General features: G+C 46.5%; 1 protein-coding gene across 1 annotated transcript in view; it reads right to left on the bottom strand.

Moving 5' to 3' along the window:
* phlpp1 (PH domain and leucine rich repeat protein phosphatase 1) overlaps positions 1–20,800 on the bottom strand; it is a 78,355-nt gene extending 57,555 nt beyond the window's left edge. Inside the window, exon 1 of the mRNA XM_080778766.1 lies at positions 18,686–20,800. Within this exon, the coding sequence (XP_080634892.1) occupies positions 18,686–20,411 (1,726 nt within the window). The 5' untranslated portion in view covers positions 20,412–20,800. The remainder of the gene's footprint in view (positions 1–18,685) is intronic.
* Between the last annotated feature and the right edge of the window lie 907 nt (positions 20,801–21,707).

The raw sequence follows: 21,707 nt of genomic DNA, 5'->3' as shown, positions 1-21,707 counted from the left end.
TCACTGCTGTCCAGGCAGAGTCATAGAGAGAGAGAGAGAGAGAGAGAGAGAGAGAGAGGGGGGGGGGGGGGGGGGGGGGGGAGGGTGGTGTGGTGCACATCGTGCTCATGAATGATGCAGCGTTCACATTACTGGGCTCTCATAGCTCCTCTGTTCGGTGGTGCTACACAATTAAATTAAAAAAAGAGCAAGATCTAGATTCAGGCACCTATGAAATCTCATTTTGTGAAGAATCGTGCAGCAACAGTTGGCTGTCCAATTCATTGAAGTTATACTCTTATGTTTCCTGTGAGAATCGTGATCGCAATTCTGGTGGAGGAAAAAGTGGTACTTTAAGTATAGTATGTGAGTAAATGTACTTAAGTTACTTTACAACACTGGCACTACCCATATGCTCGCTTGTGTTCTCTCTCTCACTCTCTCTCGCATACGCTCCTATATGCACGCTTGTGCTCTCTCTCTCTCTCTCACATATGCTTTTTGGAAGGGATTAAAGTGTCGAAGTGGTCAGAGTTCTTTGGCACAGACAAGTCCCTCGAAAGGCTGCTGGCGGGCCCTGTAGAAAACGGGCAGCTGACCTCCAGTGGAGGATAGTGCCCCAACAGAGCTCACCTCGACCCTAGTCATGGGGTGGCGTTGGCGTTTTCTGTAATCAGGAGAAACCTGGAACAGGAATCTGTTCAACTTTATCTGTTCATATACAGAGTACCAGGTTAAGGGATTTATTTAGATTATTGGATTCTGGGGTTGGGGAAGGTTTTAGTTTATTTGTATTTGTCCCAAATTACTGAGAAAAGTGTCCGTGTGCTTATGAACTTCAGGGGTGGCTAAGCCGGCCATCTGGACAAGCAGGAAAAACAAAACCCAGGTGGTGGTGGGGGGGGTCTGTGGACCCTGTACAAGTGATGCAAGGACTGGCAACAGGCTTGAACAGGCCTATTACAGGACAGTGGACAATTTAGAGACTTTTGATGCAACGTGGGCTAGTGTGGGAGGGGTCTTGTGTATGGTGAACTAATTCTATCTTTTTAATTTTTAATGAAGCATGTGTGATGTGATATGGTGCTGAGTTGCATCAGTATTTAATAAAGGTAAGGTACTTATCAAATCACACACACACACACACACACACACACACACACACACCTTTAAAAAGTACACATTCAACAGGCATCTCTCAACAGTCAACACCTATAGGTGCTAAAGAAGAGGCCACTAGCTTCAGAAAGCCCTATACACTCCTATACACAACAGTCCTTATGGACTCATTAGCGTCTGCATGTTTGCAGCATCTGGGGAATATCAGCTATGGACACAAAGCAGCATAAGGAGCAATTAAGAGCTGGAGAGGAAGAGTGAGTGGTATACTTCATAGAGCACAGTTATATTTCTAGGATAAAGGAAAGCCGTGTGTGTGCCGTGTGTGTGTGCGTTCATGCACCTAACGAGAGAAAATGAGAGACTGGGGTTCTCCATCTGTAACAGTGACTCCTATATACACAGGTGCTCAGAACCGAGAGGGATAGCATGTACCTCCACCTGCAGAGTAGCGGTTGACAGTGACTGGGACTATAAACAAGTCACTGAAACCGTAAATATTCCACTACTGTTATTTACGATTCTGTGTCTATCGGGTAGCAACTCCGACGGGGCTGAATCGGCTCAATAGAACTTTGCAACGTTCGCCACTGCAACTCGCTCACTTTATAATGAATGGCATCGTTATAGCGCTTTTCCAATTGCTCAAAGCGCTTTACAATGGTTCATTCATTCATACATTGGGAGGTGAAGCGACGAACAGTCGACGCCACCGTCCTCACTTTACAGTTTCTGGTGGCAAGCTCACACCGACCGACTCATTGGTCGGGTTTGAATGCACACAGCTTCTCAGCAAACATACATGGTGGAAGACATCTTGTTGCATTATAGTAGGTTGCTATACAGCATGGCGGTTATCTCTTCGCCAACATACATGGTGGAGAAGACATCTTGTTGCACTGTAGGCTGCTACAGCATGCCGGTATGGTATCTCTTCGGCAGTGGCCCCGTGTCACTGCGTCTAGCGTCCACATTCTGTCACTCAGCAGCAGTCATTAACGCTCTGCGTGCGGCAGCTCTCTCTCTTGGCTCTCTAGCACTCTATAGAGCAGTGCTTCTCAAACAGTGGGCTGGGGCCCATTTGCGGGTCCCTTTATTTATTGTTTTGAATTTATATATATATATATATATATATATATATATATATATATATATATTAAAAAGAAAATGCAAAAAGCAAAGGATATCCATGAATTCAAAACAAATTCAATGATTTTCCAGGAATTTCATGAAGAAAGAAAAGAACAAATCAAAGAAATTCCATAAATCACAACAATAAATGTTTAAGAACTAGTGAAAATAGCCTGTAATCTGCAAGCTCACAACATGGCTGGAATCTGCAACTTTCACTATAGTTTGGGGCCCGGGGAGACATCGAATGTCTATTTTGGGTCACGGGCTAAAACGTTTGGGAACCACTGCTCACTCTATAGAGCCAATATATATAAACTATGGCAACTGAAGCGGTATATGGCTGGGGGGGGGGGGTTAGATAAGTCAGTGAGACAGAGAGAGAAAGAGATGGAGTTAATGTCTGTACTACCATACTAACTCCCCAGCGCAGACAGAGAGGTTTTGCTTGGCCTAGACCAGAGGAAGCCCCCCCTGGACAGCAGCGCACCAGGGGAGGTTGAAATGTGAGACTGGAGGGATGATGAAGACGGGCGAGCGCTGCACTGCTGATATGGGAGCAAGCAGACAGACTAAACTGCACGCCTCCCTCCGATAATCAGGCTAAAGTGGAGAGACAAAACCACTAATTGGAAAGGCATCATTATGACAAGTGTGCATCTGGTGTGCCGTGTCTATGTGTGTGTGTGTGTATCAGTAAAACATCTGTGCATGTGTTTTTGTATCTGTAATTATCTGTGTGTGTGTGTGTGTGTGTGTGTGTGTGTGTGTGTGTGTGTGTGTGTGTGTGTGTGTGTGTGTGTGTGTGTGTGTGTGTGTGTGTGTGTGCGCGTGCGTGCGTGCACACCAGTGAATGATTAAGTACCTCGTAGTGACCCCCGCCTGTTTGTCACCCCGGGTTTCCCTGTTCATTTGCACCGTTGCATTAATAATGCCTGCCGGTGACAGAAAATGGAGTTGGGGGACAATTGGTATTCAGAGCATTGTTTGTCCGCTTGGCTCCCTCCCTCCCTCGGTGTCTCTTCCCCCGACTGTCTGCCACACGCTCGCAGCCTTCCTCGCAATATGCCGAGGACCAGCTCTAAATTCACTTACCCGTCACATCACTGCCATTATTTTTCCCTCCCTTCCATTCCGTCTTCAGCTGCCCTCCTCCCTTCCATTCTGTCTTCAGCTGCCCCCCTCCCTTCCATTCTGTCTTCAGCTGCCCTCCTCCCTTCCATTCTGTCTTCAGCTGCCCTCCTCCCTTCCATTCTGTCTTCAGCTGCCCTCCTCCCTTCCATTCTGTCTTCAGCTGCCCTCCTCCCTTCCATTCTGTCTTCAGCTGCCCTCCTCCCTTCCATTCTGTCTTCAGCTGCCCTCCTCCCTTCCATTCTGTCTTCAGCTGCCCTCCTCCCTTCCATTCCGTCTTCAGCTGCCCTCCTCCCTTCCATTCCGTCTTCAGCTGCCCTCCTCCCTTCCATTCTGTCTTCAGCTGCCCCCCTCCCTTCCATTCTGTCTTCAGCTGCCCTCCTCCCTTCCATTCTGTCTTCAGCTGCCCTCCTCCCTTCCATTCTGTCTTCAGCTGCCCCCCTCCCTTCCATTCTGTCTTCAGCTGCCCTCCTCCCTTCCATTCTGTCCGACTGTCCATGAGCAGTCCTTTTACACCAGTGGTTCCCAAACTTGTTCATGGCAAGGACCCCCAAATTGACACCAATTAGCCCGCGGACCCCCATTTGAAAAGGGAACCCCCATATGAGAAGAGTTTAACGGCTCTAGCAGAGATTCTCAAGCCGTTTAAATTTCAAGGACCCCCAGTTTGACATGCATTAGTCTACAGACCCTATTTAATGGCATTTCTATCTCTGGGACCGCCAATTTATATTGTAAAATCAATGTTAATATAACTCTGATACTGATCGTGTACAAATGGAAACAAATTTGGTTTCATTTGTACACTGTCAGAGTTACAGACCCATAAGGGTCCATTTGGTTCCAAACTCTCCTTTAGCTGGGGACCCCATGGAACTCCCTCAAGGACCCCTGGGGGTCCCCGGACCCCACTTTGGGAACCACTTCTTTACACTCACAGACAGCAGAAGCTACAGGTCAGTGTCCCTGCCATGCGTAATGCTGACATAATGGGGACAGTGAACTACATTATTGCGACATCCTAGCAGCCGTGGATGAAATCACACACACACACACACACACACACACACACACACACACACGTGTGCGTGTGAAGAACTCTTTCTACGCCAGTGGATTGTACCCTTATTGAGCCCAATGTGTTCGTGTGACGACGTAGTCTGAAAACTCACCTCTTCAGACTCCATCTTAACCCGTAGCACTTGCACTATAGCCTCGACGACCTTACATGCGTGTGCAAAAGGCTAAACTTATGTAATTTAGATAGCATTTTATGTAGACATAGCACTATGTCTATAGTGTATACTGTATAGCATACTCATACAGTTTCATTGTACAGATATTCTACTGTTAGTTCAGTTTGTGTTGGCAAGCGACACGCAGTGTATAATTTATTTATATATAAATTAAGTTTAAGTTAAACTCCTGGCCCCTGTCCTCGCATAATGTGATAAACGTTGTGTATGTAAGCATGTCATTCTGTTACATCCAGAGGAATGCATTTTCTTAACCACACCAATGAACCCTAGCCGATTCCCTGTGACCCTGATTCCCTAGTATTCTGGGCACGGCACACATTATTCGGTGAAAATAGCTGATCTACATGCTCTAAAAAGGTTGTATAGATCAGCTATTTTCAGCGAAGATATTTGGTGTAGAGGAAAACGAAATAGACCTCTGCATGCAGTGTTTAAGTGATTAATCAAGTACAGTACTAGAGTACAACTTTGAGGTATTTGTACTTTACTTGAGTATTTCCAATTTCCAGTACTTTTACTTCTACTCCACTGCATCTCAGATGCTTGGTGCTTGGTGTTAGCATTGTGTTATGCTTTAGCTATTTAAAAATAGCAGATCTACAAGCTCATAGCTACGAGCTTGTAGGTCTGCTATTTTTGAGTGATGCAACCACTCCAAGGAACAGCAATGTCCGTGTCCGCCTATGTGTCCGTGTGACATTAATGAGCACGAGTATGACTATGACCAGTAGGGGCGCTGTTGTGCACTGTTGTGCCAGAAACAGAAAGAGAGAGAGTGCTGCCTACTAATGAGGAGAGAGAGAGAGGGGGGAGAGGGGGGGAGTTGCACCACTCAGTTCACACAGGTGTGATTTTTTTTTTATTAGAACGACTGACATAGAAACAGCTTTTTCAGAAAACTGTCAGGATGTAGAAGACATTTTTAGAATCTGATCTCAGGTCAGAATGGGTAAGTAAGTAAAACATTTGAGTACTTTTTTTCCCCACCACCGTTAATCAACGACTCGGGGGCCAAACAACGGCGCAGCCTAGCAGGGACAGATGACTCGGGTCAAAGGCCAAGACGATAGTGTGCCGATACGGGCTCGACTGACTGCACAATCATGTGAAGTCTTAGCAGGACAGATAGAGAGAGAAGAATCACATGCACAGAGTAGGTCGGGACATAGATAGATAGATACAGACACTGACTGGGCTAGCAGGGAGGATGCACACACACACACACACACACACACACCACAGGGGTATTACTTAATCCATACTTATAGATTCCCCTCCAAGCCATGGAGGAGCTATTTTTGGACCGCCTTTATATGCATCGACTCTGACCTCAGTCACTCACTCCTCTCTCTCTGTCAACAGACTTTGAAACAGTAAGAAATGACAGCTTCACAAAACTAGACCAGAGATAATAATTAAAGAGATTCTAGAAGCAGTATTGTCCAGTGAGCTCCCTTGTCTACTCCAGTCGAGAGAAAAGCTGTGTGAATGACAAAATAAAAAACACATGCTCATTACCTGGTTATTCTGTTTTGTTTGTATTGAGCTACTGTACATGAGTTATGAAACTACTCGGGAACGCGTCGTTCCCGAATAATGGGAATGAATGCACGGACACGATGGCGTGCCCCACTCGGTTATGCAATACCCGTTGTTCCCATTGTACCCGTCTGTCTAGGACTCTCTCCAAATTCGGGATCGGACCCAAAAATCTGTCATCGGTCTGGCTCTAATATCGAGTGTTCTTAGTGCTCGCATAGTTGCATGTAAATCCCACCAAACAGTGGGAGCAAGCGAGCATGCACATAGTTCACGTCGAACCGCACTAAGAATGTACTTTGTACTGTACTTTGGGTTTACTGAGATCAAACAATAAGTCAGGGGGAAGTTGCGGTCATCAACTTGTTCCCTCGGTGAGGAGGCTGTACATGAAAGCGCACAAAGGAGACAGTGTTTCAGAGAGCTGTCACGGGAGTTACAAGCATGAGCAATAAAAAGGGGAGAGAGAAAAAAGTGCACACGGCATAATCACAGATAAGCGGCCAGTTATTCTTCCATGGCGTGATGGATGGGACTGTGGTGGTGGCGCGGGGGGGGGAGAATGATTAGATTTGAGAGCTGTGGTCACCGGCCAACTCCACACTAGCCTGCAGGGACTGAAGGAGGAAGTTTGCCCACTGAGGTAACAACAGCCAAAGGGGGTTAGCCGCTCTTTCATTTGGTCAAAAGGACAACATTTAGACAAGCCTGGAAGTAACAAGACCCAGGCTCTGTGGTGAAAAAGCTCGTTTAACTTCCTGCACAGTCCAGAGGAGAGAGAGAGAGCGAGAGGAAGAAAAGGAAAAGGACAGCTTTGCATGAGAGAGAGGGAGGGCGAGCGAGCGAGCGAGAGAGAGAGGAGGGGCAAAGCGAGAGTTAAAGGGCCGCGCTCCCTCGGTGATGCACGGGGAGCGGAGGACTGAATGAATGAGAATGTGATGTTGCTGCACATTCCCCCGGCCTCACGTGCTTTGCTTTCTCTCTTTCTTTCTTCTCCATTTTCGCCCCCTTTCCCTTCCTTCCCCTTTGTTTTGTTTAAAATTTAACGAGGTCCTGGAACAGTGGAGGGCCGGAGCAGGAGGCATCCGGGGTGTTTTTGGCTCGTCTCCGTGTCACATGCGAGGGCCATGTGAACGCGGTGCCACTGGGGGGTGGGGGGGGGGGTTATAGAACAGACAGGAGAGAGAGAGAGAGAGAGAGAGAGAGAGAGAGAGAGAGAGAGAGAGAGAGAGAGCTAGAGAACGCGAGAGAGAGAGAGAGAGACAGCGAGAGAGAGAGAGAATTAGGGGAAGTTTAACCAGAGTGACTGGGAGAGTAGCTATAGCAAGTGCTGTGAGTTAAGAGAAGTAACTGGCCTGAAATAGAAGTAACGACACAGAAAAAGAAAAAAACACTGGCCAACAAATGAGTGATGGGAAATATGAGAGAGCGAGCTTCTCAGTTCAGCAGGTGACAGCTCCTCTTTTCTCTCGTGGCCTGTATAATTGTCAAAGTAGCACAGCTGAAATCAATTAACGGTTAATAGTCGAGTTTGGCTTTGCAAAGGGGAAGGATGGACCCTAGATCACATGTGTCAAACTCAAGGCCCGCCAGCCAGGCCAAATCTGGCCCGGCGCCACATTTTACGAGGCCCACGAGAGCTCGCAAAGAATATTATTTGTGCAATGCAATTCTACGCTACTTTACGGCGGTGCGCCATCCATAAACTACGTCCCAGAATGCATCCGGAGTTCAAAAACTGTATAGCATCGCACTCTGATGCCGCATTCACACAGCAGCGACAAAGCAACAGGCCACACGTCATTTTCAGCGGAAGAGACTGTCGTGAAGCTACAAAATGACGGCCAACTCTTGGCGCCATGACGTCACGCTTCCAAAAGAAAGTTGACACGGCTTCAACTTTTTTTTCCAGTGCTGCGATGACGCAGTGAAGCAATCAATCAATAATATGTTTTTGTTTCACCACTTCCACTCCTCTTCGCTCTCCTCACAGTTCCTGCTCCGTTCCAGAACGAGAAGGAAAAAAAACGCATTCTTTATCTTGCCGTTAACCAGTTCTCTGTGCTATTTACCTAGCCTTTGCATCACAGTGTGGCTTCAGCAACGCTCTGACAGCGACTCAGCAGCAATGTAGCTGGCTTTGTCACAGCTATAGTGTGAGAACGCACGCACGCAGGCAGCATCGATCAGGACGCCATTGTACAATCACTGACAACATGCAAGATAAACTGGAATGGGATTCATAACCGCTGCTCCTAAAAGAACAACATTGTCACTTTAAGTAGCCATGCATGTTGGCATTGTGAAACGAGCGTGTGTTGCACTGCACGTAATGGGCTTCTCTCCCTGTAGTACAGTCAGACTCACAGCGTTTTCAAAGACTTTCTAACAGTATAGAGAGAGAGACAGCGGGGCCAGGAAGGAAGCAGAAGAAGACCCTGGCTGTGTTATATAAGCCTATTCTTTGAAGAAGCTGAACTTTGAACTATTGCCAATCCGTATTAGAGCAGAGTCCATCAAAACAAGTGCGGCTCCACCAAAACAAACTGATCTATAGCTTTGTCTTGGATGACTCAAAAGGTGAATGTTAACAGGTCATGTTTCACATTCGTGCACTTGTTTCGAGTGGTTGCTATGCAAAACAAATGCATCTCCATAATGGTAAGCAGATGACCCTGTAAGAAATATATACATAACATATCGTGACTATCGTCCAATTTGCAATGCTTTAAAAGTGAAATGTGCAGTGGCCTCTCACAGGGAACACAGTACACAGGCCCGGGGGCACAGCACAACAAATTACTTTAAGGATGTTGCGTTTTGGGAAACTGATGCAGTGCTTGTTCTGGAGCAGGCAGGCAGAAAGCAAGGCTGGCAGGCAGCATGTTCCGTAATAATCAGAGAGTTCGCGGGCCGCTTTTAATGCTGAGAGTTGCAGATGTTGTCTGGCATTAGGCTGTGTCACTGGTGATCAAAGCTGGGGAGAATATGAGCCCCCGCTGGCCTAGTTCTAATCCGCCTCCTTGCCTCCCTCACTCCCCTCCCCTCCCTCCATGTGGCCAGAGGCAGCGGTTTGGGGCTCAGCTCGGGGCTGTCCTCCTCCTCCTCGTGGAGAAGACATACAGACACCTTCACCGCCACGCTCATAAAGCATCACACACTGACTCCTCCAACCCTCGGCGGCATCGCCTCCCAGAGCAAATTCCTCAAGGGAAGTTTGACAGGCAGCTTGAGAGAAGGCATGCCATGATTGGACATACCCAGGCAGCCCGGCAGCCACAACCACACTAACCCAACACCCGACCCCCCCCCCCCCCCGCTCTTCCCTGGACGAGACGGCAGGAATGACATATCAGCATGACATTCTTTTAGCCCTACATCAATTCAGCGATTCCCAACCTGTGGACCGTGGCCCAGACTATCTCCCTGTGTCCTGTCAATCTCCACTGTACTGTACTGTAAAGGCAGAAAAACCCCACATTTGTATTATATAATATATCTCACAATCTTCCATCGTAGTCTGAAAACTCACCTCTTCAGTTCAGACTCCATGTTAGCCCATAACACCTGCACTAGCCTCGACGACCTTACAGGCATATGCAAAGGCTAAACTTATGAAAATTAGATAGCATTTTATGTAGACATCTGTACAGATATTGTCACTAAGGTTCTTAGCTTGCTTATGACTCTTGATGGCTATTTCTATGTATTTGATGTATTACCGTGTGTCGTTCTTGCTTACTGTAAATTGCTCTGGATTAAGAGTGTCTGCTAAATGCCTAAATTGTAATAGTAATATATTTAAAAAAAAAGTTTCTGGAAATGCACACGGACCACCCATCCGACCACTCAACACCGCAGCCGAATGGCTGCTGTGTTTTTAGTGGTCATATGGGTGGGCCGCGTCGTAGACTCTTTTGAGATTTTGAACTGGGCCCTGGTACATAAAAGGTTGGGAACAACCACTGGCCTAGATTGAGCTAGTTACCATACCGGAGCAACTATACCGGTGACGTCTCCGTCCTCCCACTTTCCAATAGGGCCTCAGCTCAAATGAGCTCGACTGTAATGCCAGGCAGGCACACACACACACACACACACACACACACACACACACACACAACACACACACAGCCTTCCCAGTTTCTCACATCTCACACCAGAGAGAGCCCACAAGAGAGCAAGAGAGAATGATGAAGGTGAGCTGAAGCCAATATTTTGGGCCTGCTGGAAGAGGTGCCGTTAACAGCATAGACACAAGACAGCGGATAGCGATAGCATGGGAGTAGCTATTGTTAACAGACACTGTAGTTTTCAGATTATATACACCAATTAAAAGGTGCTCCGATCAGGTTTTTTGGGACAGATTCCGATCACAGAGAAGAAGTTTCCAAAATGATTATGTCAAATATTGTCCGATCGCCAATTGGTGTATGTATGTATGTATGTATGTATGTATTAGGGATGCCACAAAGTGATCTTCTCAGTTCTCATTGTATGCTAGTTACTGCCATTCAGGATGGAAAATGAAATCCATTTGGATTTGGGGAGAAGTAGTTTCATAAGGGGCTGGTATGAAGTACTTGATATAAAGAGAACACGTTCAGTTCACTAGTCTACACTCTACTCTACACCTGCCTTCATTTCATCTGATTGTCTGTCTGGCAGGCAACAAGCGATCGTTAACTGTGTCTGTTAGAGAGGAGGGGCAGAGAAGAGTGGCTTTGCGCAACTTGATTTATACTTATATTCTCCACTCTGATGAAGGTACATGTTCGATATATCATGCAGCCTTACTTATTAGCCTATATATTGGCTATTAAAAAAAAGGGTTTCATTTTTTTGATTTTCGATTATGAAATAATCAGATTTCGGAGACTGTGATGATTAATCGGAAAATCGATTAATCAACGGCATCCCTAGTATGTATGTCATGTATGTATGTAAATATATATATATCAGCAGACATATGAGATGAAAATAGGAAGGCTGCAGAGAAATAAAGATAGAAGATAAAATAGGAAGGCTGCAGAGAAATAAAGATAAGAGAAGATGAAATAGGCAGGCTGCAGTCAGAGACATAAAGAGATAGGGGAAGATAAATGGAAGCTGTCAGAAGGTGTGAGGAGGGGGGATGACACACAAGTCTTATCTTTGTTATCTTGTTACAAGAGCTGCGAAGACGAAGAGGATGGAGGCAGGGAGACGTGCCAAGCCTAGAGGGGTGGTGGGGGGTCCACTATACTGGAGCTGAGAAGAGGATGGAGGCAGAGAGACGTGCCAAGCCTAGAGGGGTGGTGGGGGGTCTACTATACTGGAGAGAATGCAGAGTCATGGCCTGCACTGCAAAGATGCCGGAGTCCTCCCAAAAAAGCCCACCCTCCTCAAACACATGTTGTGTGTGTGTGTGTGTGTGTGTGTGTGTGTGTGCACGTCGTCTGAGAGGCATGCAGGGAGGGTAGTCAGGGTGAAGGACGTGTCAAAAACACATGCATATCTTGGACATCGTTCAATATAGGCGATGGTTAGTGCTGCACGATTCTTGCTCAAATGTGAATAGCGATTTTCCTCCGCAAGAATTGAGATCACGATTCTCTTTTTTTTCCATGAAAATATTGATTTTGTTTTTGTCTGTAGTTGCTGAACATTACTACTACAGTACATTCAAAATGTGGCACATGGAGCCAACTACTGTGGCTTTAAACAGACAACATCAAAGTGCTTGACTTAAACCTCTCTTAAAGTCTCTGTCTTGTAGCAAAAACATAAGAGTAACTAAAATGAATTGGCCAGCCTACAACTTCTACACGATTCTTGCCGAAATTTAGAAATTAGATCTCATAGGTGTCTGAATCTAGAAGGAGATTGTGATCGTTTTTCGATTAATTGTGCAGCACTATAACAAAGTAGTAATAAAAAAGTAGTATAAAAGAATGTGGACTTAAGGAGTTACAGTACGCACAGACACTAAGACCTCACCCAAACACTGTCAGAGTTCAAGTTAACACTGAGGTTTTCACTGTGCAGTGTGCACACACACTCACACCAAAGTTTCCAAAAATCTGCATCCACCTCGACCTCAGTATCACAGTACATGACCACAGTCAAAAACAAGACCGGCTCTACGCCCCCACACACACACACACACACAGGCTTTTTCCACACTCCCATGTTGTTGAAAAGCTTTTGCAGTTTTGTTGCGAAGTCTCAGAGAAGAACACGGATGATGGCTTCTTTAACTGCCACACTTTATTATTTTACCGTTCTCCTTGTTCTGCAACACAGACACACGCGCAGTCACACATTGGAGCTCTGGAAACGTGAGATCTGATTACATAATGACTCAGCCATTGGGCCTTTTAGGAGGACAATTAGCCGCTTGGCGAGAACGTAAGTGAGGAGTGATGATGAGGCAGCATAGACAGTGTCTCACTTCTCGCAATCTCTCAAGACGGGGGGGGGGGGGGGGGGGGGGGGACAGGTCTTTGGCTAACGCAGTTACAGTACGTCTGAAATCAATACTCCAGTCGTTTGGTTTTGAAATGTTGTGGGCGACTGACTACGACGATAGACTTTTGGATGTGCAAAAAGGCTCCATAACTAAGAATTTATTATTCACAGAGGGCTCCTTGTATTGTTACCAAGACAACGCACGACTCGCCAGTTGCCATGCATTAAAAACAAAATCACACTTGTGTGAAGTGAGGGGCGCCCAGTAATGTTGATGTTGGTAACATTAAAAGTCCATAGACTCGGCCTACACTATGTTTAAGTGTTCTAAACAAACCATATAGACTTGGCTGCCATATGATTACGTACTGTAATTTCAAAAGACAGACGCTCAAAAAGGTGTTACATTCTGCCCTCCTTTTACCTTAAAAATATAGGAACAATACAGTGTAATGCCAATATGGTGTGCTGAGACACACATGGTGCGCGATACAGACACGTGACAATGTGTTTGTCATTGGAAGACAAACACAAGCAGCGTAGATTCGATTGGGGTCCCACTCCAAGAGATTAAACACACATTACCAAATGGGTGTCTGTCTCCATGGCCTAATCAATGCATATTTGCTCCTTGAGCTGGAAGAAGGTTGATATGAGAACGAATCACTGTGCTGAATTTAATGGCTGCCACGGAGCTGGGAATTTCATGAAGCCTTTAAAACCCTGCAGAGCCTTTGTAAGTCACCATGTCACACCAGCCACAGAGCAGTGTCTTCAGTGAGCTGGCAGAAGGGTGCAGAGATACGGGGTGCTGCCGGCGACTGGTGAGTCATGTCGTGGACCAGAGTTTGAATCAAATTGCCGCCATGTCTTGCATGTTGCCCCCCCCCCTCCCCATCTCTCTCTCTCTGTCCCAGGTTTCCTGTCTCTCTACACTCTTATCTAAAATGCAGCATGACATGCAAAAAAAAAGACAATCGTCTTTAAAAAGATCTATTACATAGGCCTATACAGTATATCTAAGTAAACTAACATAAGTAAACTTGTGTTTTCAGGAATGTCACATGAATGTAGTCCTCCACAAATACGAATAAATAATAAATGGACAGGACAATCGACCCGATTACGTGTACTGCCCTTCTTGTCGACCATTTTTCAGGAAAAGTATAGATAGACAGAGAGACAGACAGATGAGAAATGGGCATACAAGGTCCAAACAGGCACTAGTATGAGCATACTTTGTCATCACGATCGATGCACAAGTTTGATCATATATTTTTTCATCAGTACTGCGTGAATATAACTTCCCATGATGCACCTGTCACACCAAGCACACCTTAATTTGCACACGATGCAAACAACACGCGAGGACATAATTGGCTGGGCACTACTGGGCACACCATGCCGAATGCATGACTTTGTTTCTGACAGAAACCGTGTCTATTAAAAATGAGTGGAATTGAAAAGGAGTATTACCGCAGTCATTTTCAGGTCAGTGTATGCCAGTGGTCATTAATTTCCGTCATAAAGCCGTCCAAAACTAAACACCAATTTAGTTTTACAAGAAACAGCCTTCAGAAAACATAATCCATCTCAACTTTAATAGTGTGCAAGTAAAGAGCTTGCAGAAAGCAGCCAACGTGGTGGAAGTGCCTGAATGCGAGTGTTTGCATTTGCAAAGCTAAGGAGAAGGCTAATGAAAGTTAATTATTTAGCGTTTGGTAAGGCATAATAGGTCCTCAGCCTAAAGGCCAGTGCCAGAGGGAGCTAGGGTTTAATATGCTGGTCTTTTCTCTTGCATATAATGTAGTAGTGAATACAAAATCGGGTTTGCTTCACTAGTTCCTACAATGAGGCTTCCCGTATAGGTGTAGGTGGTAGAAATGTTCAGTCAATGGCTATGCAGGAAAAAAAAAAAAAAAAAAGATAACGTCTTGTCGCAATTTTAATCGTAATCTTTAAGTCGTACGTTGTAGATTTGTAGAATCAAAATAAATCGATATTTCTTGGATAGTGACACAACTCAATAACTCATATAGGCCACGCTCATCCGTCTAGAAAAAAATAATAACTAGATTTTCTGCCATTCATTCTAAACATTTTGTGGAAGAGGCTATTTCCTAAAAACAAGACACCATACCAATTAACCCGAAATTTTAAATACATGTTGAAAGGCCTCAGTCTGATACTATTTTTCCGGGTCCCGACATCCGCAAACCCACGACTTGCAGTGTGAACTAGTGACCACACTTTCAAGTTGTTTTAATTTATTTACTACTTACTATTACTCTAATTTCTTTGTGCTAAATTGTTCCAATAGACTGGAGTAAGAATCATGTTTTTCTTTTGCTGGCTAAGCATTATAAGCGTTTCCTGTGTGGTACCCCCGAGAAGCCTGTGAGCCTGTCAAAGAGCACAGCGGCCTTTTGATCTGGGCAACCTGCTGTATGTACTGTGTGTGTGTGTGTGTGTGTGTGTGTGTGTGTGTGTGTGTGTGTGTGTGTGTGTGTGTGTGTGTGTGTGTGTGTGTGTGTGTGTGTGTGTGTGTGTGTGTGTGTGTGTGTGTGTGTGTGTGTGTGTGTGTGTGTGTGTGTGTGTGTGTGTGTGTGTGTGTGTGTGTGTGTGTGTGTGTGTGTGTGTGTGTGTGTGTGTGTGTGTGTGTGCGCGCGCAAATCCCAACTGGGTCCTCTCATCTAGCCGCCGAGGAGTGTGTGCTCAACTCAAAGCTTGACCTGACCTCGGGGAAAATCAAACTGGCCTCTGCACCCTTCCAAAGCATTTGGCAGCATTCATCACAACAAACTGACTGCAGCTGAGCAGTCACTGCCTCTCCATTCTTATGCTCCCCTTGATCCCAGTTAGTACAAAAAGGTGCCAAGAGGGTGCATGCTTCATCTTGCTTGTTATAGACACAGTCTACATTATATTAGCCTACACTACAACTACATTACGTTACATAATCTTATTACAGAAACATTTAACATTTCAAGCAACGACAGTAAGACACGTTCAATTTACAAGTAACCTTTAAGGAGTTATGATTACTTAACATTATCTAGAAGAAGTGAAACTGCTGAATGGGGCATACTATTGAGCTATTGAACCGCCATAAATGAGAGAGATTACATAGTGAACTTCCTGTACCGGAGCCCTCTCTGCGTGCACACGCATAGAAAACACACAAAGACCTTCAGTGTGACAAGAGACTACAGTAGTAGTGACAGCTGTGCCTGCGAGGCCGCCAGCAAGTCAGCTGAGGCTGGTTGGTTCACTCCTCTTTCTGTCTTCACTGTATGTACGGACTAGCATTTAAAGTGTCAGTGACACGCATGCTAGCGTGGAATCCCCCCCAAAAAAGACATCCTCCTCCTAGCCCCTACCTAGACCCCGCCTCCTTCCACTTCCTCCCCAAAAAGACATGCCTGACATTCTGGAGGAGCCAGCGTACATTCCTTGCATGCTGTGAGGGGGCGGGGTGGGACACGAGGGCACCCAGCACTGTTTCTACTTTACACACTGTAAAAATAGAGACCATTCATTTAACTTGGTTTAACTTTGATGCCTGAAGAAGGTACCGAAATATCTTCGAATAAATCGTTGCTCCTGCAAACCGTGCAGTTTGGTAGCGTGCGAGCGTATTATTTTTATTAACTCTTGAGAGAGTGAAAATGGAACAATAAAAGGATTCCATTCGCACACGCTCAGAGATGCAAATGGTTTAAATCAACGCTTAGGATTTTACCATGCAATGCCTGTGTGTGTCCGTCTGTGTGTTTTGGAAAGTCTTGTGTGTTGCAGCCAACTAAAAATGTGAAGCAGAATTCAGCGGCCTGGGAGCGGAGGGGCTCAGGTGACCACACTAAGCTCTCTCACATGGGACGTGGACTCGTGGAGTGATGTCCAGGCTCGGAGGAGCATCTGAGCTACCCGTTGCCTGGCCTGCCACTACTCAGCTGACTGCAAAAGCGTGCACGGGATGCAGCCCTGTTGAGGGCACCGTGCACATTTTCTTTTGGTTCAAAGCATACGTACATGCAGAACATACAGTACGACAGCAAATCACATAAAGCCCCACACACTAATTAGAGTTGCCCAATTAACGCGAAAAAAAATCTAGATTCAAACACCTATGAAATATCATTTCTAAATTTGAGCAATAATTGTGCAGCACTAGTTGGCTGTCCAATTCATTTGAGGTACTGTTATGTTTTTGCTACAAGAGAGAGACTTTAAGAGATGTTTAAGTCAAGCACTTTGATGTGTGTTTAAAGCAACAGTAGCAGGCTCCAGTTGCTACATTTTGAATGTACTACCTGCAGCAACTTATAGTTTCATGGAAAAAATGAGAATCGTGTGAAAATCATGATCTCAATTCTTGTGGAGGAACAATCGTGCAACACTACTAGGTATACTATACACGGTCATTCTATATATAAACGCTCTCTCATCTGAGGCCATCTAAATTAATTCATGCCAACAGTTCTCCGAACCACCAAACAAAGAACAAGTCTTTCAACAGCACAATAGGTCACGGAGCGCACGTGATGACAGTAAAGGTGAAGCGGGACAACGGCCTACACTTCAGAAGAACGAGCGAGTGACCTCTGCCTTTGACATGCTATTCTGGCCAGGAAGCCAGGGGACAGACAGACGGACAGCGTCTGTCTGTATAGTACTGCAGGCACTCCACAGATTAACTGCTCAGTGCTCACCTTCACATTTAAAACACCCTCATTCATTCCCCAGGAGGAGCACATCCTCCCGACACAGACAAGGGTTTTTGCTAATCATCTCTACCGTCAACTCCCCCCCCTCCCTCCCTCTACCCCCCCCACCCAAAATAACGCCATGATCTCTTCGCTCAGCAGTGGCAGCGAGAGCAGCAGTGGTGGAGGCAGCGGCGTGGCAAATGAAAAAGAGCTTCCTGCGCTCTGGACTGGAGGGGGGCATGCTAACCGGGCTTGGCAGGCCGTTAGCTAGTGTGACAGTCGCTGCGCTGGGTGCCAAGAGGACAGGCTCCGTGCCGCATCTCAATGACCAGAAATTCACAAAGTCCACAGAGCTGGGGTTTATGGTGACACCCCCGCCCCCTCCACCACCCCAGTCATCCCTCCCCCTCAACCGCCCACCTCCACCCCTCTCTCTCTCCATCCGCCCACACAGAGCCTTCAGCCTTTTCATTAGGATGATAATGGGGCAATAGCCGGAACAGGGCCCATGTCTGAGCGCCATAAGTTGTGGCGGTGGCTTTTGTGGCGATGTCATGTGTGTCCATGGGAGCACAACGTGCTGTTTCGGTCCACCACAAATGGCCAAGGCCACAAGCAAGGGGGAAAAAGCATTGAGAATCTAAAGGATGTCCCCAAGGCAGTGTAGGTCTCTCTGGCCAAGCGAGTGTAACCTTGTTCTAACCCCCTCATGCCAGCATGCATACTTACACTTGAACATGACACTCCGCCATTATATGGCAGGCTTTGGAATAATAAATATATACTTTCTTCACATTTATTGTGCCACTGCCTATTGTGTGTAATCTGTGTATCCAAAAACAAATAGCTTTCTCTTTGTTGCACATGCCTTACTTAGTTGACATTCACAGCAAACAGGAAGAGGAAGCTGTGTGTAAACCTCTTCTATTCAGGCCTCGTGAGAAAAGAGAAGAGTAGGCTAGTCCAGTGGGACATTACTCTCACTGTCTGAAGTGAAATGTAAAGTATTTGTTTTCAGTGGCTTTGGTACATTGGCAGCACATTATGCACCTGCATGAATGCACTGGCCTCATTCTCTGATACAGCCAAAGTAGGCTAACTGTTGTAACATGGTCCAAAATAAGCAATGTATGTGGTTTGTGAAAGTGAAAGCCTTATCAGGTCCTATAGGATAACCTGGAACAAGACACTGTTAAGCCTGAGTGAGTACACAGTTACACAGAAAATGGCAGATCTACAAGCTCTGAATGTGTTGCAGTTTCATGTGATGCATTGTGAGCTTGAGCTTGCCCTTTTCTTGTAGATATGGCAAATGAGTATGTATCAGAACGTGTGTTAACTGAATAGGTGTGATTGCAACATATTTACCTGCATAAAACCGTAACAGGGAGCCAATCTCTGTGTTCATGCCTTCTTCTTGAACTCGCCATGGGTCCTTAAATCCCAGCTTAAAGAGAAAGTCATTCTGGATCTGGAGAGGCCTCTCGTCTTTCCCCAGCCTCCTGACGGCTTCGCCGTGTAACTGAACGTAAAGTGTGGGGCTGGAGGGGTCAGATGCTGCATCTCCATTGTGGTCAGGTGGTGTCGACCCTGATTTTAAAGTGCCTTCACAGCCGTCGTGGTCTTGGATGTCAGGTGTATTACCTGTTGAACAGGCTCTTGACAATGAGCTCGCACTGCTGCTGGGTGGCAGTCTGCCCAGACTGCGAGGAGGCTTCAGTCTGTTCACCTGCCCCGTATCATTTGTCATGTTGTTTAAATGTCCTACGGCGTCGCAATGCTTGTAGCCGGCCGAGATGGCGTCGATGCCATTGGAGAGATGTTGGGGAATAATGGGGTCAATGTTTGTGCCCGACGAGGTGGGGCAATCGAGCTCCAATTCGTCAGAGGAGCTGCCGTACGTGTCATGGCCGTCTGTGGCACTGTCAAACGTGGGGCTCAGGATGGAAGCATCCGTGCCCAGGATCATGTCGTCGCTGAGAGAGTCCCTGTGCTCGCTGAGCCGGGCCCCGGAGCTGAGGTCGTCAAATGCACTGCTGCTTTCCACATCTGAGCCAGAGTTTAACCCGTAACTGTCCATGCCGTTCCTCTGCTCTGAGTCGTCATCGTTGTGGGTATCCATGTTAGAATTTGAATTTAGATCTGATGTTGAACAAGTCATGTTGTCCTGTGACTCTGAGTCTGGGGTAAAAAGTTTCCCATCGATGTCCTGTTGCTTTTGCCTGTCATCTGCATTGTCCATGAGCAGCAGTCTCAATCTGTCACCTGGCTGGCCGGATAGGCCAGTCCTGAATTCTGTGGATTCCAAAGAACTCAAATGGTTGCATTTTATACTTCCGTCTCCATTCACTTTGCATTGATTATCATCATTATATTTATAATTTACATTACAGTTGCCATTTTGGTCAGTCATATGGCTAGTATCTTTGCAAAACGTGCGCAAAGCTGACCCCGACTTACTGCAGAGTTTGCTCAGACGCAGCGCCATCTCGCCGGCCGTGGTGTCCATCGTGCAGAGGACCGGTCGAGGAGGATACGAGGGCGTGAGTCTGTCGTGGACGTGGATGGAGCCCCGGTGGAGATCGGCGCGCATCCACTCTCTGTCCGACGGCTGGAGCTGCATGTTCTGCCGCTGCCTCAACAGGGTCTTCCTGTCCAGACTCCGAGTGTGTAGAGACGCAGACGAGAGGGCCGAGTTCATCTTGGCGGTGACAGCAGCTGAGGAGGTGGTGGTGGCAGTGGTTGTTGCAGCCGCGGCGGAGAGATTCCTCTTCAGCCGCCTTCGTCTCAACAGGAGAGAGTTGGAGTTGCTGCTGGTTAAGCTCCGGCCATTATTAGAAGCAGCTGTCCCGGTACTTTTGTTTAAAGCGGCGGTAGACCCCGCCGTAGAGGAGGAGGCAGCGTGAGAGATGTTATTATTCCCATTCTTCATTTCCAGACGGGAACCTGCCAAATGCCCACCGCCATCATCGTCGCCGGGAGTCCCCTGGGCGGCCAGCGACAGTCCGCCGGGCTTCTTCTTCAACTTGGTCGCGGCGTTTCCATCCGACACCCCGCCATCCTCCGCCGCGACAGCCTGCTGCGCACTTTCCATCTTTGCAAATGAAAAGTACTAGCCGAGACAGACTAGATAACGGTGGTGCGCACTTGGCCAAACATCCAACCTCTACATTTAAGAGCCAGGCAGGAGGTGATCACAACACAGTAAATGTCCGCCGACTCACTGGCCGGGCGGTGGAGTCTACTTATCACACCACTGGTCATTCACGCCGTGCCTTGTTCTCCTTCCTGGCTGCAGGGTGTCTTCTTCCACTGTTGTTCCACAAAACATTTTAAGCGATGAAAATGCAGCCGAGAAGAGAAGAAGAGGCTGGCCGCGTTGTGGGACAGATCAGGGCGGAGACGACGAGCTACCGTACGTCTCATTTAGACCCAAAACACTACAGTTAGAATATGAAATGAACGTCGGTCGACCTGTTACGCAAATACATCACTGATATATATTCATGAGGGCGGAGAGACAAGATGGGGGCGCTGACTGACAACAACGCAAAGCACTGTGGGCTGTGTAGTTTAAAAAGCCATGTGTCGCAATCTAAGGTCGCAATGGACTTTTCTCCAAAGACAACCGAGTGGGGAAACTACATTTCCCAGATATGGTCTGTCGATGGACAGCGGCGGTGCTCGAGCGTTGCCATGTCCGCTTATTATAAGCGACTCTGGGCGTGTTTTCCTGTAAAGCTGCTTGTTGGGCTTGTTTATTAACTCTAAAGTATGATTTGTGCTTATTTCCTAATGTCGTTCAAACCAGTGATTCTCACACATTCCCATGCCTTGTCAAGGTCACGGTCAAGGACCCCCACATCAATGTGTTTGAAGGAGTCAAAGGACCCTACATCTTAAAATAATTTGTGCCAATTTGTGCCAGTCGTTGTTGTTCCACATTTGTCACTTTCCCCCCCCCCCAAAATTTGTTTTGTTGAAAATAGCAAATCTACGAGCTTGTTGTATTATCTGCTATTTTAGTGCCCTGGATGCTTGTTTCTCTCACACAATCTGGCACCACTGGCAGTGTTTTTGTGGAGGCGTAAACAGGTCTCTACGCTATATAAAATGCTACTCTATGATAAAAATCAAATGTAGCGTAGCCACATAAGCACATCCCCTTATCTGTTCTACTAGCCCACTCCTGTGGAAGGAAGGCCATGCGTAGGCGTATGTGCATGGCCTTTGCGCGCACTTGATGGAATAATAATATACAATGAAAAAGTTACAAAGAAACAGGAATCCCTCAGCTGTTGTTTATGAACACGTAGTACTACAACTTTAAGATATTTTTTTATTGATGGCCCAATGTCAATGTGCACAGAATATACAATTGAAATGTACA

Source organism: Protomyctophum bolini (assembly GCF_963924005.1).
Source record: "Protomyctophum bolini genome assembly, chromosome: 12".
In the NCBI taxonomy this organism is placed as follows: domain Eukaryota; kingdom Metazoa; phylum Chordata; class Actinopteri; order Myctophiformes; family Myctophidae; genus Protomyctophum; species Protomyctophum bolini.
This window is presented reverse-complemented; position numbering and strand designations above follow the sequence as displayed.